Consider the following 15886-nt stretch of genomic DNA (forward strand, 5'->3'; position numbering starts at 1 on the left):
TTTAGAAATCATTATTAATTACACATTTTAAAAATTGTATTTTTAACTGAGTTTACTGGTATTTAGAAATACATGTAGTTTTCAAAATGATCATAAAGTAGCATTGACTTTTGCTATTCTTTTAGCAGAGAGTCCGATGAATTAAAATACATGTATGGATGTGTGTGTTTTAGTTGCTCAGTCATGTGTGACTCTTTACCACCCTATGGACTGTAGCCTACCAGACTCCTCTGTCCATGGAGTTCTCCAGGCATGAATAGTGGAGTGGGAATCATTTCCTTTTCCCGAGGATCTTCCTAACCCAGGGATCAAACCCAGGTCTCCTGCTTTGCGGGCAGATTCTTTACCATCTGAGTCACCAGGAAAGCCCAAATACACGTATGTGCTCATTGCTTCAGTCGTGTCCAACTCTGCATGATCCTATGGACTGCTGCCTGCCAGGCTCCTCTGTCCATGGGATTCTCCAAGGCAAGAATAGTTGAGCAGGTTGCCATTCCCTCCTCCTGGGGATCCTCCTGACCCAGAGATGGAAACCACAGTGTCTCCTGCCTCTTCTGCACTGCAGGCAGATTCTTTACCACTGAGACACCTGGGAATACCTGTATAGATTTGCTTAAATTCTTCTATAACTGGATATAAAACAATTCTATCACCTCAATAAATGCCTTCATGCTATGAGTTTATAGTCACAGGTCTACTTAGCCCAAGTCTTGGCCCTAGAAACCAGTGGTCTGTTTTGTTTCATATGTTTTATCTTTCTGATAATGTCAGGTAAATGGAATAATAAAATATTTAACCTTTTGAGACTGGCTTTTTTTTTAACTTATAATGCCTTTGAGATTCATTCAAGTTGTTACATTATATAGAAGCTCATTCTTTTTATTGCTGAGTAATGTTCCATTGAATGAATGTGCCACAATATATCAATTCATCCACTAAAGGGCATTTCAGTTTTGGGCAATAGTGAATCAAGATTCTATAAACACTGATGCATTATTTTTGCTTGAATTTTGTTTTCATTTATCTAGAATAAATACCAAAAAGTAAAAATATTAGGTCATATGGTAATTGCTTATTTAACTCTATATAGTTTCAGAATAGTTTTACCATTTTGCATTCCCACCAGTAACATATTAGGGATGCAGCTGCTCAGCATCCTCACCAGTACTCAGGATTGTCATCATATTTTTTTTTTTCATTTTAGCTATTCTATTAATCACACAATGGTATCTTTTGGTTTTAATATGCAATTCCCTAATAATTAATGGAATTATATGTAATTATAATTTAATTATTATAATTAATAATTAAAATAGAGACATTACTTTACCAACAAAGGTCTGTGTAGTCAAAGCTATGGTTTCTCCAGTAATCATGTGTGGAGGTGAGAGTTAGACAATAAGGAAGGCTGAGCATCAAAGAATTGATGTTTTTGAACTATGGTGTTGGAGAAAACTCTGGAGAGTCCCTTGGATTGCAAGGAGATCCAACGAGTCAATCCTAAAGGAAATCAATCCTGAATACTCATTGGATGCTGAAGCTGAAGCTCCAATACTTTTGCCATCTGATGTGAAGAACTGACTCATTAGAAAAGACTCTGATGCTGGGAAAGATTGAAGGCAGGAGAAGAAGGGGATGACAGAGGATGAGATGGTTGAATGGCATCACCGACTCGATGGACACCAGAAAACGGTGAAGGACTTAGAAGCCTGGCATGCTGCAGTCCAGGGAGTTGCAAAGAGTCAGACACAACTGAGCAACTGAACAACAATAGTTAACAACATTAAATATCTTTTCACCTGCGTATTTGTCATCTTTATATATCAGATCAGATCAGTCGCTCAGTCGTGTCCGACTCTTTGCCACCCCATGAATTGCAGCATGCCAGGCCTCCCTATCCATCACCAACTCCCAGAGTTCACTGAGACTCACGTCCATCGAGTCAGTGATACCATCCAGCCATCTCATCCTCTGTTGTCCCCTTCTCCTCCTGCCCCCAATCCCTCCCAGCATCAGGGTCTTTTTCAATGAATCAACTCTTCACATGAGGTGGCCAAAGTACTGGAGTTTCAGCTTTAGCATCATTCCTTCCAAAGAAATCCCAGGGTTGATCTCCTTCAGAATGGACTGGTTGGATCTCCTTGCAGTCCAAGGGACTCTCAAGAGTCTTCTCCAACACCACAGTTCAAAAGCATCAATTCTTCGACACTCAGCCTTCTTCACAGTCCAACTCTCATATCCATACATGACTACTGGAAAAACCATAGCCTTGACTACATGAACCTTTGTTGGCAAAGTAATGTCTCTGCTTTTGAATAAGCTATCTAGTTGGTCATAACTTTCCTTCCAAGGAGTAAGTGTCTTTTAATTTCATGGCTGCAATCACCATCTGCAGTGATTTTGGAGCCCAAAAAAATAAAGTCTGACACTGTTTCCACTGTTTCCCCATCTATTTCTCATGAAGTGATGGGACCGGATGCCATGATCTTCGTTTTCTGAATGTTGAGCTTGAAGCCAACTTTTTCACTCTCCACTTTCACTTTAATCAAGAGATTTTTTAGTTCCTCTTCACTTTCTGCCATAAGGGTGGTGTCATCTGCATATCTGAAGTTATTGATATTTCTCCCGGCAATCTTGATTCCAGCTTGTGTTTCTTCCAGTCCAGCATTTCTCATGATGTACTCTGCATATAAGTTAAATAAATAGGGTGACAATATACAGCCTTGACAAACTCCTTTTCCTATTTGGAACCAGTCTGTTGTTCCATGTCCAGTTCTAACTATTGCTTCCTGACCTGCATACAAATTTCTCAAGAGGCAGATCAGGTGGTCTGGTATTCCCATCTCTTTCAGAATTTTCCACAGTTTATTGTGATCCACACAGTCAAAGGCTTTGGCATAGTCAATAATGCAGAAAGAGATGCTTTTCTGGAACTCTCTTGCTTTTTCCATGATCCAGCAGATGTTGGCAATTTGATCTCAGGTTCCTCTGCCTTTCCTAAAACCAGCTTGCACATCAGGAAGTTCACGGTTCCCATATTGCTTGAAGCCTGGCTTGGAGAATTTTGAGTACTACTTTACTAGTGTGTTAGATGAGTGCAATTGTGCGGTAGTTTGAGCATTCTTTGGCATTGCCTTTCTTTGGGATTGGAATGAAAACTGACCTTTTCCAGTCCTTTGCCCACTGCTGAGTTTTCCAAATTGCTGGTATATTGAGTTTTCCAAATTGCTGGCATATTGAGTGCAGCACTTTCACAGCATCATCTTTCAGGATTTGAAATAGCTCAACTGGAATTCCATCACCTCCACTAGCTTTGTTCATAGTGATGCTTTCTAAGGCCCACTTGACTTCACATTCCAGGATGTCTGGCTCTAGGTCAGTGATCACACCATCGTGATTATGTGGGTCGTGAAGATCTTTTTTGTACAGTTCTTCTGTGTATTCTTGCCATCTCTTCTTAATATCTTCTGCTTCTGTTAGGTGCATACCATTTCTGTTCTTTATTGTGCCCATCTTTGCATGAAATGTTCCCTTGGTATCTCTAATTTTCCTGAAGAGATCTTTAGTCTTTCCCATTCTGTTGTTTTCCTCTATTTGTTTGCATTGATCACTGAAGAAGGCTTTCTTATCTCTTCTTGCTATTCTTTGGAACTCTGCCTTCAAATGCTTATATCTTTCCTCTTCTCCTTTGCTTTTCACTTCTCTTGTTTTCACAGCTATTCGTAAGGCCTCCCCAGAAAGCCATTTTGCTTTTCTGCACTTCTTTTCCATGGGGATGGTCTTGATCCCTGTCTCCTGTACAATGTCACGAACCTCATTCCATAGTTCATCAGGCACTCTATCTATCAGATCTAGTCCCTTAAATCTATTTCTCACTTCCACTGTATAATCATAAGGGATTTGATTTAGGTCATACCTGAATGGTCTAGTGGTTTTCCCTACTTTCTTCAATTTAAGTCTGAATTTGGCAATAAGGAGTCATGGTCTGAGCCACAGTCAGCTCCTGGTCTTGGTTTTGCTGACTGTATAGAGCTTCTCTGTCTTTGGCTGCGAAGAATATAATCAATCTGATTTCAGTGTTGACCATCTTCATTCAAATGCCTAGTCAAGGGTCTTGTCCATTTTCAAAAACTTGATAGTTTGGTTTTTTAAATTGACTTTGGATGTTCTTTACATAGGCTCAATATAAGCACTTTGCCAGGTGTGTGATTTGCCAACATTTTCAGTTTTTAGTTTACCTCTTCATTCTCATAATAAAAGTGTCTTTCACAAAAGATGCTTGTAATTTTGATAATGCCAAATTTATCTTTTCTTTGTTTGTTTTATGGACTGTGCTTTGGTATCATGGCTAGGAACTTTTGACGTAGCCCAGCCATAAAGATTTTCTTCTAAAAGTTTTACAGTTGTGCATTTTATTTTTAAATATAGTATTAATCACAGCTACGAACTTTAGATCAAGACTTTTTCCACCTATGGGTAACCAATCATTGAAATATCATTTCCTGAAAAGGCTGCTCTTTTTCCACTTATTGCTTTCAGTATTAAGTGTGACGTTAGCTGTAAGTACTTTGTATATATCAATTAGTAATTTGAGGAAGATCTCTGATATTCTGAATTTTCTGAGAGTTTTTATTGTGCATAATGTTACATATGTCAGATGTTTTCATTACATCAACTGACATGACTTTTGTCTTTTGAGTATTAAAATGATAGATATTACCAAATGATTCAGCTTCTTCAAAATTTATAGTAAGGTGTCTAGTTGTAAACAACAGCAACATTCAGCAATTGCAATGTGGCTACTGCTACTATTAAGAAGCGGAATATTTTAAGTTAGTTAATTTTAATTTAGATAGTGAGTGGAACTAATGACTACTGTGTTAGGTTTTGAAGATATAAAATAGCAAAGGAAAAACTGCTGAACAATGTTGATCTAGCTAAGCTTATATTAATTCTAATAATTTATCTGTCTACATAAAAAAACAAAAGAAACTAAAATCATACCATCTGTAACTAATTACTGCCTTACTTCTTGATTTCCAAATGTTATATCTTTTTCTTGACTTACTTCAGTGGTTGGGATGTTTAGCTCCACACTGAACAGAAATGGGGATAATATGCATCTTTATTTTGCTCTTGATTTAAAATGAAATGCTTCTCATGTTTCACCCTGACACACAAATATATACATAGACACACAAAATTTCTATAAGAGAATACTGTCAGTATTGAACAACAATAAGCATTGTGTTAAACCAATCTGTTTAATCAACATGCTTACGCACTTGTTAATTCAAAGCAAAGCCATGTGGTTTTAAATGACATTTAATAAATAAAAATCTTTGATATATTTTTTCTAATGGAAGCATACAAGGTATATTGAATATAATAAAAACAAAATCAAAATGCATCTCAATCATTATTCAAACTCTGAAGTTCTGTCTACAACTCTTACTCAATTTTTGTTCAACTCATTTATGGAGAGAGATTTTTTGATGTAACCCATCTGCAAGGACGCATGCATAAAGTTTTATCAGAGATATTTTTCATGTTCAACTGTGAATCCTTGGGTGCTTTATAGTCTGATGGGGTACAAGACATGTTTTCATGCAACTGGAATGGATGGATTGAAAGTACAGAGAACTAAGAACTCAGCTTCTTCCTGAGGCATCGTCAGGGATTCAGACTTCACCACAGAATCCTGCCTCATTTCAGAAAACAGTTTGTATAGGTTTAATGGTAGGAAAAAATACATTTCAAAAATTAATTTATGATTATTTCTCTTTGTGCAAATGTGCTTTATGAAAAAATAAAAATGGCTTTATACTTAAATAAAGGAACTTCAGTTCATTACAGTTCAGTCGCTCAGTCATGTCCAACTCTTTGTGACCCCATGGAGTGCAGCATGGCAGGCTTCCCTGTCCATCACCAACTCCTGGAGCTTGCTCAAACTCATGTCCATCCAGTTGGTGGTGCCATCCAACCATCTCACCCTCTGTCGTCCTCTTCTCCTGCCTTCAATCTTTCCCAGCATCAGGGTCTTTCCAATGAGTCAGTTCTTCGCATCAGGTGGCCAGAGTATTGGAACTTCATTTTCAGCATCAGTCCTTCCAATGAATATTCAGGACCGGTTTCCTTTAGGATTGACTGGTTGGACCTCCTTGCAGTCCAAGGGACTCTCAAGTGTCTTCTCCAACACCACAGTTCAAAAGCATCGATTCTTTGGTGCTCAGTTTTCTTTATAGTTCAACTCTCACATCTGTACATGACTACTGGAAAAACCATAGCTTTGACTAGATGAACCTTTGGTGGCAAAGAAATGTCTCTGCTTTTTAATATGCTGTCTAGATTGGTCATAGCTTTTCTTCCAAGGAGTAAGTGTTTTTAATTTCATGGCTGCAATCACCACCTGCAGTTATTTTGGAGCCAAAGAAAACAAAGTCTCTCACCATTTCCATTGTTTCCCCATTTATTAGCCATGAAGTGATGGGACCAGATGCCATGACTTTAAGTTTTCTGAATGCTGAGCTTTAAGACAACTTTTTTACTCTCCTCTTTCACTTTCATCAAGAGGCACTTTAGTTCTTCTTCACTTTCTGCCATAAGGGTGGTATCATCTGCATATCTGAGGTTATTGATATTTCTCCCGGCAATCTCGATTCCAGCTTGTGTTTCATCCAGTCCAGCATTTCACATGATGTACTATGCATATAAGTTAAACAAGCAGGGTGACAATATACAGCTTTTATGAACTCCTTTCCTGATTTGGAACCAGTCTGTTGTTCCATGTCCAGTTCTAACTATTGCTTCTTGAACTGCACACAGATTTCTCAAGAGGCAGATCAGGTGGTCTGGTATTCTCATCTCTTTAAGAATTTTCCACAGTTTTTTGTGATCCACACAGTCAAAGGCTTTGGCATAGGCAATAAAGCAGAAGTAGATGTTTTTCTGGACTTCTCTTGCTTTTTCCATGATCCAGCGGATGTTGGCAATTTGATCTCTGGTTCCACTGCCTTTTCTAAATCCAGCTTGAACATCAGGAAGTTCACAGTTCATGTACTATTGAAGTCTGGCTTGGAAAATTTTGAGCATTACTGTGCTAGCATGTGAGATGAGTGCAACTGTGTAGTAGTTTGAGCATTCCTTGGCATTGCCTTTCTTTGGGATTGGAATGAAAACTGACCTTTTCCAGTCCTGTGGCCATTACTGAGTTTTCCAAATTTGCTGTCATATTGAGTGCAGCACTGTAACAGCATCATCTTTTAGGATTTGAAATAGCTCAACTGGAATTCCATCACCTCCACTAGCTTTGTTCATAGTGATGCTTCCTAAGGCCCACTTGACTTCACATTCCAGGATGTCTGGCTCCAAGTGAGTGATCACACCATCATGGTTAACTGCGTCATGAAGATCTTTTTTGTACAGTTCTTCTGTGTGTTTTTGCCACCTCTTCTTAATATCTTCTGCTTCTGTTAGTTTCATACTGTTTCTGTCCTTTGTTGTGCCCATCTTTGCATGAAATATTCCCTTGGTATCTCTAATTTTCTTGAAGAGATCTCTTTCTATTCCCATTCTATTATTTTCCTCTATTTCTTTGCACTGAGGCTTTCTTATCTCTTCTTGCTATTCTTTGGAACTCTGCATTCAGATGGATATATCTTTCCTTTTCTCCTTTGCCTTTTGGTGCTCTTCTCTTCTCAGCTATTTGTAAGGCCTCCTCAGACAACCATTTTGCCTTTCTTTTCCTTGGGGGTGGTCTTGATCACTGCCTCTTGTACAATGATGTCATGAACCTCCATCCATAGTTCTTCAGGCACTCTGTCTATCAGATCTAATCCCTTGAATCTGTCACTTCCACCGTATAATTATAAGGGATTTGATTTAGGTCATACCTGAATGGTCTAGTAGTTTTCCCTATTTTCTTTAAGACTGAATTTGGAAATCAGGAATTCATGAGCTGTGTCACAGCTCCTGGTCTTGTTTTTGCTGACTGTATAGAACTTCTCCATCTTTGGCTGCAAAGAATAAAATCAATCTGATTTTGGTGTGATGTCCATGTGTAGAGTCTTCTCTTGTGTTGTTGGAAGAGGGTGTTTGCTTTGACCAGTGTGTTCTCTTGGCAAAACTCTGTTAGCCTTTGACCTGCTTCATTTTGTACTCCAAGGCCAAATTTGCCTGTTACTCCAGGTATCTCTTGACTGTTGCATTCCAGTCCTCTATAATGAAAATGACACCTTTTTGAGGGTGTTAGTTCTAGAAAGTCTTGTAGATCAACTTGAACAAGGGGAAATGAACTTGAAGAAAGGGAAATCCATTTGTAGTTGTATGGCCTGTGTTTGCATCTATGTCTGTTTCATAACATTTTCTAAGGAAAAGCCAGTTTGGTGGTAACAAGGAAAATATCTTTGCCATGTTATCCTTTATAAATTTTTAAATGTATATCAAAGCAAGTTGACTAAAACAAAACATACAGGTTTAGAAATTTTCAATTCTACAACTTATTTACCTGCTCCTGAACCTACTCTCATTAGTCTTCTCATTCTCTATTCCTTCCCATTGGGACTTATGTGTGTTCACCTTCTACTTCTTAAAACTTAATATAATGATTTTAATGTAGTAATATTAGAATGCACATAATTAACATACTAATCAAGCATATATTATTATGTAATTAATAATCATGGAAGCTAAGTTGCATGACCTGAAAAACAAGGTTAGGGAAAAAAAGGTATGCCTGGTTTTAAAAAGATCTTGGATGTGTCAGAAAATTCCAGTATATTCTCACTACTTCTCTTCCAGAACCCCTACAGTACTCTGAAATATAACCAAGGGGGTGAGTTCCTGTGGTGTGATTTTCATGCTATTTCTATACATACATATTACAAAACTCAAAAGATAGCACCACTTGTCTTCAGCTGAAACTTCTTTCAAACAACCTCTTTGAGGCAGTGCTGGAATCTGCATTAAGACAGTAGTCACAAAAGTCTGTCAGAAACTTATCTTCAGGATAAGCGTATCATTTCAAGATAGCAAAGAAATCGAAATATAAGGGCTTTACTGGTGGCTCAGACAGTAAAGAATCTGCCTGTAATGCATGAGACCCGGGTTCCTTCCCTGAGTAGGGAAGACTTCCTGGAGGAGGAAATGGCAACCCATTCTATTACTGTTACCTGGAGAATTCCATGGACCAAGGAGCCTGGTGGGCTCTAGTTCATGGAGTTGGAAAGAGTCAGATACAACTGAAAGACTAACACACACATACACACACACACACAGAGAAATATAATATGGAAAAAAATCCAGGATTTTGATTTCTGTAGACATATCAGTGACTTCTAGCATCATGATTATTATACTATAGCCACCAAAGCTTACCTTTCCTTTACTGATGATAAAGAAGGTGTCCCCTCTTGCACCTTGCCTGATGATATATTCCCCATTTTCATAGTGGGTCTAAAAAACAGAAACAGTAACAGAAAAATAAATTAAGAAAGAAGTAATTCACTTAACAGCTCAACTTCTTCAAATACTATTAGCTCCTAAGGGAGGAATTCATCCTTATGGAGTTTTACCCAAGGCTAGAATCCATCATTATTTAAGAATGATTAATAGTCAATGAATACAATGATTACAAAGAAATCATTTCTATCCTGCTCATCTTAAAAACTATTTCTTTAGTGCCATTTTTCTGGGTGATTATATCTTCAAATTCATCATAATAGTTTGATGAAAATATTTGTCTCCCATCATCTGAGCATGAAATAAAACAGCAGAACTGATCATTAAACATGTCTTTTTGTATTATTTTATCTGTCATTTCCATTTGGCTTTAGTATTTTTGTGATGATAGCCTTTTTTTCTTTTTTCCCTTCTGAGAAAGCCCTGTGGTATCTAGCATTTTTAAAGACCTTCGTTTTGAAACGAGGTTGATTTTTGGTGGCGGTTATATGGCACTCGTCACTTTTTAAGGCACTGCTTCAGGCTTTAATGTCCTGCTTCAGCAATTTAGATTTGGCCATGTCAAACAGAATGTGTTTATTTTATGTACTGAATCCTGGTCTAGCATCTGTGAGCTTGTAAACCACCAAACCAGGAGCAAAGTAAGACTGCAAGAGGATTATCACAGTCAGTGTGCCAGAATTCTGATTCGCACACAGTTACTAAGTCGAGTCCCTGAGTGAAGACTGGTCCTGCAATAAACAAAAGTAATTACTATAAGCAGAGGTGGGAGAAAGTGTATTGCTGGGTCAGGAGGTATAACAGAAAACTGCAAACTGCACCATCTGGCCCTGTCTTTCTCTGAAGCTTAGCAAGGGAGGCATATTTGGGGAAAGAAAATGTTACTTTGTGTACTCCTTAGGAAACAGATTTCACAGTTTGCATGTAATGCACACCAGGCCAATGGCTGTGATTTGTCCTGATACTTCAACACTGTTTCTTAATATTTTATTCACCCTTAAAATTACCTTTCATGAATACTAGCTATTAAGAATAGCCATGGTTTTCATTGTACATCAAGAAAATTAACGTACCACCTGTTAATTGTTTTTTAACTCATGTATTTCCCTAATAACAAGTTCTCTAAGTAAAAAAAATTCCTCCTTATCTCTTTCCCCCAATCTCAACCATTAGACGGTATACACAGTCTGGTATCTTTCAAGACTTTTTCCTATGCTTTTAAACATATATCAAAGTGCATATAAATATTTATTTCTAAATAAAAATAAGATCATATAATACGTATTCTTCAACTGACTTATTTTATTTAACAAAATATCTGTGTTCCATTTGTAAATCTCGTTGCTTAGAAAGCAACAGAGGAAATCTCTTTGCAATGAGTGGATTTGAAAAACAAAATCATCAGTTCTAATGAGGTGGATGAAACTGGAGCCTATTATACAGAGTGAAGTAAGCCAGAAGGAAAAGCACCAATACAGTATACTAACGCATATATATGGAATTCAGAAAGATGGTAACAATAACCCTGTGTACAAGACAGCAAAAGAGACACTGATGTATAGAACAGTCTTATGGACTCTGTGGGAGACGGAGAGGGTGGGAAGATTTGGGAGAATGGCATTGAAACATGTAAAATATCATGTATGAAATGAGATGCCAGTCCAGGTTCAATGCACGATACTGGATGCTTGGGGCTAGTGCACTGGGACGACCCAGAGGGATGCTATGGGGAGGGAGGAGGGTTCAGGATAGGGAGCACATGTATACCTGTGATGGATTCATTTTGATATTTGGCAAAACTAATACAATTATGTAAAGTTTAAAAATAAAATAAAATTTAAAAAAATAATAATAAAAAAAAAGAAAAACAAAATCACAATAGTCTATTTTCATGTATTCATTCAAGAAACATTTCTGAATGACTTGGAGTCAGGCCTGGTAATCATCACTGACGATACAAAGATGATAAGACAAAAACCGCATGTCAGTTCCATCGGAGAGCCTGCCTTGATGTGGTGATGTTGTGTAGCACACGGTCCACTACAGTAGCCAGTAGCCACGTGTGGCGACAGAGATTGAAATGCTGCCAGTGTGACTAAGAAACTAAAATTTAACATATTTACATAAATTTAAATGTAGATACTCACACATGGGGATATAGGTGGGGAAACAGTGGAAACAGTGTCAGACTTCATTTTTTGGGGCTCCAAAATCACTGCAGATGGTGACTGCAGCCATGAAATTAAAAGACACTTACTTCATGGAAGAAAAGTTATGACCAAACTAAATAGCATGTTGAAAAGCAGAGACATGCATGTTGAAAAGCAGAGGTGAGGGAAAAGCCTACAGCTATTACTCATTCATGTCTTTTTTCCTCAGATCTTTTTATGTAAAATGTTGATATTTTGTTCATTATTATTATTATTATTTTTTTGCATTCTGACTTTCTGAGATATTGCATTAAAACATTATCTTGAAAATCTAAAAAAAAAAGAAAAAAGAAAAGCAGAGACATTACTTTTCCAACAAAGGTCTGTCTAGTCAAGGCTATGGTTTTTCCAGTGGTCATGTATGGATGTGAGCATTGGACTGTGAAGAAAGCTGAGCGCCAAAGAATTGATGCTTTTGAAGTGTGGTGTTGGAGAAGACTCTTGAGAGTCCCTTGGACTGCAAGGAGATCCAACCAGTCCATTCTGAAGGAGATCAGCCCTGGGTGTTCTTTGGAAGGAAAGATGCTAAAGCTGAAACTCCAGTACTTTGGCCACCTCTTGCAAAGAGTTGACTCATTGGAAAGGACTCTGATGCTGGGAGGGATTGGGGGCAGGAGGAGAAGGGGACGACAGAGGATGAGATGGCTGGATGGCATCACTGACTCGATGGACGTGAGTCTGAGTGAACTCCGGGAGTTGGTGATGGACAGGAAGGCCTGGCGTGCTGCGATTCATGGGGTCGCAAAGAGTCGGACACGACTGAGCGACTGAACTGACTCACACATGGCTAGTAGCCACCACCTGTATAGCACAGGTAGGAGAAAAAACTGACAAGGGAAGGGTTACGATCTATAGCAATAGGGCAGGGGTACGGGGGGAACACCTTCCATACCCATAATGTTTCTTTCTTTTGAATACAGCTCAATTAGTAAAACTCAGGACCACTTTCTGCCCTTTTCCTCACTCTGTACCAGAGGAGATGGGGTCATTTATCTGACTGATAAATTTGGAAATAATCTGTATGCTCATCTCAGCCTCTCATCACTTTCAGGTGGGTGGGTGCCCCCCCACAGGGGGCTGGCACTCCACTTCTCCAGGGCAAGAATCTTCTCCACTGCACAGTGAGCTTGCCCCTGTCTGGGCTTCTGTGACAGGACAAGTAAGTCTGCTCAAACAGAGTTCCAGTTGGGAAGCCTATTTATCTCTCATTCCTAAGCTACATTCTAGCCTAGAGCTTATTAGTGATACTAATAATATTTCCTCTGGAGAAGGAAATGGCAACCCACTCCAGATTCTTGCCTGGAAAATCCCATGGACAGAGGAGCCTGGCGTGCGATAGTCCATGAGGTCTCAGAGAGTTGAACACAACTGAGAAATTGAGCACATTGTTTAGTCCATAGTTTAGTGATATTTAGTCCATAGTCCACAGTTGTAATGGCACCCCACTCCAGTGCTCTTGCCTGGAAAATCCCATGGACGGAGGAGCCTGGTAGGCTGCAGTCCATGGGGTCGCTAGGAGTCAGACACGGCTGAGCGACTTCACTTTCACTTTTCACTTTCATGCATGGGAGAAGGAAATGGCAACCCACTCCAGTGTTCTTGCCTGGAGAATCCCAGGGACGGGGGAGCCTGGTGGGCTGCTGTCTCTGGGGTCGCACAGAGTCGGACACAACTGAAGCGACTTAGCAGCAGCAGCTGCAGTTGAGAACGAATGCTTCAAATCTTGTTTTGTAGACACAAAAGAGCAATTTATTATTTACTAAATGTTAGTAAGATTATTCTCTGGTCTCCCATGGTGTCGGCGGGGCTACCGGCAAGGTGTAATGCCTCCTGCTTATGAGCACTTAATGCCAGTTGCTGGCTGGAGGCACAGCTAGGACTGTCAGCCTCTGTTTTCCCCCACATGAGCCTCTCTACGTGGCTGCCCTGTCTTCTCCATAGCATGGTAGTTGGCCCCTGGGAGTGGGCCAACTTCTTACATGGCAGCCCGCTTCCTGTGATGCAAAGCAGAAGATGTCAAGCTTTCCCAAGGCCCCAGTCCCCTACCATATATGCTGCCTTCAATGAGTTCAAGCAGGTCCCAGGCCGATCCAGGCACAAGGGGAAGGGACCGCACAAAGGTGTGATCCCCAATAGATATGGTCCATCAGGAGCTGCCAAAACACAGTCTGGCACACACCTCAAACTTCAAGTGTACTGAACTGAGTCCCTGGCATCCTTTTTCTAGTCCTGCTTCTCCCAAACCCAATGCCAACTTCAATCTTTCTGGGTGCTTGGGCCAAACACCTTGGAGTCATCTTTAACTCTTCTATCTCACAGGCCACGATTGCTCTGTCAACAGACTTGGCTGATCTACCTTCCAAAAATGCCCAGAATTCAATCATGCCTCATATCTGTGACTATGACTGCCATCTTTTCTTACCCAACCCATGCAGTCATCTCCTAGCCGGGATCTCTGCTCTGGCCAGGCCCCTTCAGTCCCTTCCCCACATAGCAGCCAAGTAATCCCATCAACAATCTGTGCCTGCCTCTCTGTTCACACCCCTGTAGGGCCCTTCTACACATGTACAGTGTCCTACAGAAACTACAATGCACTAATAGTTCCTGTTTGTTTGCTTTTTTCTTTTATTGCTTCACTAACCTCACCTCGCACCTCCCCCTCTCGTTATGTCTGTTCTGTTCACACCACCTTCCTTGATGTTCCTTGAACACCCAGGGGTAGGCCCATCTTAGGCCCTTTGCACAGGCTTTTCTCTCTGCCTGGAAGGTCCCTCCATCCCAGGTATCTCATGACTCTTTCATATCTTTGCCCTAATGTCGCCTTCTTGATGAGATCTTTCTCAAACTTCCCTTTAAATCTGTTTGTCTTCTCTGTACTTGTAACTCTTCTTAATTTTCTATGTAGCACTGACCACCTACATCTGTCAGAGTTCTGGCAGAAGAAACTGCCCCTTGGGAGAGGGAGGTGATCAAAGAAGGATGAATGTTGGGAGAGAGGAATGGATTAGGGGATCAAAGAGGGCTGGTGGTAAATGGCCAGGGAGCAGGATTACTGGATCCTGCTGAGAGCTGAAGCCATGGGACAGATAAGCTCAACAGGAGCAGGAGCTGTAGCTTCTGATAAGGAACTGCTGCTGCTGCTGCTAAGTCGCTTCAGTCATGTCCGACTCTGTGTGACCCCATAGACGGCAGACCACCAGGCTCGCCCATCCCTGGGATTCTCCAGGCAAGAACACTGGAGTGGGTCTGATAAGGAACATCCACTGCCAAACCCCTGCTTGGTTTGGGGAGAACTGAGGGGTAAATACCCTGACTTCTCTCTTCTCTACCTTCTAGTCTCCTGATGAAGTTCTCCTTGGCTGAACTCAGCTGGAAGTCGTGAGACAATGGAGTCAATGGAGCCCTTCTATTCAGATCAGCTTCTAGGCAGTGAGAAGGGCCAGGAAGAATGACAAGTTTCAGGTCCATGTTTAACATGTCATTCAGCCATTTATCAATGTTTTCCTCCACCAGAAGGAAGGAACTCTATGAGGGATTTTTATGTTGCTCCCTCTTGTGTCCCTTGCCACTTGAAGAATGCCTAGGTGTTCACTAAATATTTGTCAAATGAACAGTTTACATTATAAGAATACTTCGTCTATCATATAACAAGAAGTCTGAAAATTGAGCAGTTCCAAGGCTGGTCAATTTGTTGGCTCAAAAAGTACTGTGAAAGACCAGGTTCTTTCTCTGTTTCATTTGACTTGTCCTCACTGGAGGGGTCCTTATGGTTCCAGGATGACTGCCACTGCTCCAGTCATCACAGCTGGGTCAGGCGCAGAAAAGGTGAGTTTCTCATCACCACTAGGCTAGGCTAGGCTAAGGTGCTTCAGTTGTGTCCAACTCTGTGCGACCCCATAGACGGCAGCCCACCAGGCTCCCCCGTCCCTGGGATTCTCCAGGCAAGAGCACTGGAGTGGGTTGCCATTTCCTTCTCCAATGCATGAAAGTGAAAAGTGAAAAGTGAAAGTGCAGTCGTTCGGTCGTATCTGACACCTAGTGACCTCATGGACCGCAGCCTACCAGGCTCCTCCGTCCATGGGATTTTCCAGGCAAGAGCACTGGAGTGGGGTGCCACTGCCTTCTCCGCATCTTACCACTACAAAAAGTCTCAGAGCCTCCTAGTGATCATGTCCTTATGTCACCTCTGAGTTGCATACTTGTTCTTAAATGAATAT

General features: G+C 40.4%; 1 protein-coding gene across 2 annotated transcripts in view; it reads right to left on the minus strand.

Moving 5' to 3' along the window:
* Positions 1–15886, minus strand: part of PRKG1 (protein kinase cGMP-dependent 1) — a 1418431-nt gene that overhangs the window by 250359 nt on the left and 1152186 nt on the right. For both annotated transcript variants that reach the window (XM_005225353.4, NM_174436.2), the window contains 1 exon segment: positions 9376–9453. In XM_005225353.4, the coding sequence (XP_005225410.2) occupies positions 9376–9453 (78 nt within the window).

Source organism: Bos taurus, chromosome 26, assembly GCF_002263795.3.
Source record: "Bos taurus isolate L1 Dominette 01449 registration number 42190680 breed Hereford chromosome 26, ARS-UCD2.0, whole genome shotgun sequence".
NCBI classification, from domain to species: domain Eukaryota; kingdom Metazoa; phylum Chordata; class Mammalia; order Artiodactyla; family Bovidae; genus Bos; species Bos taurus.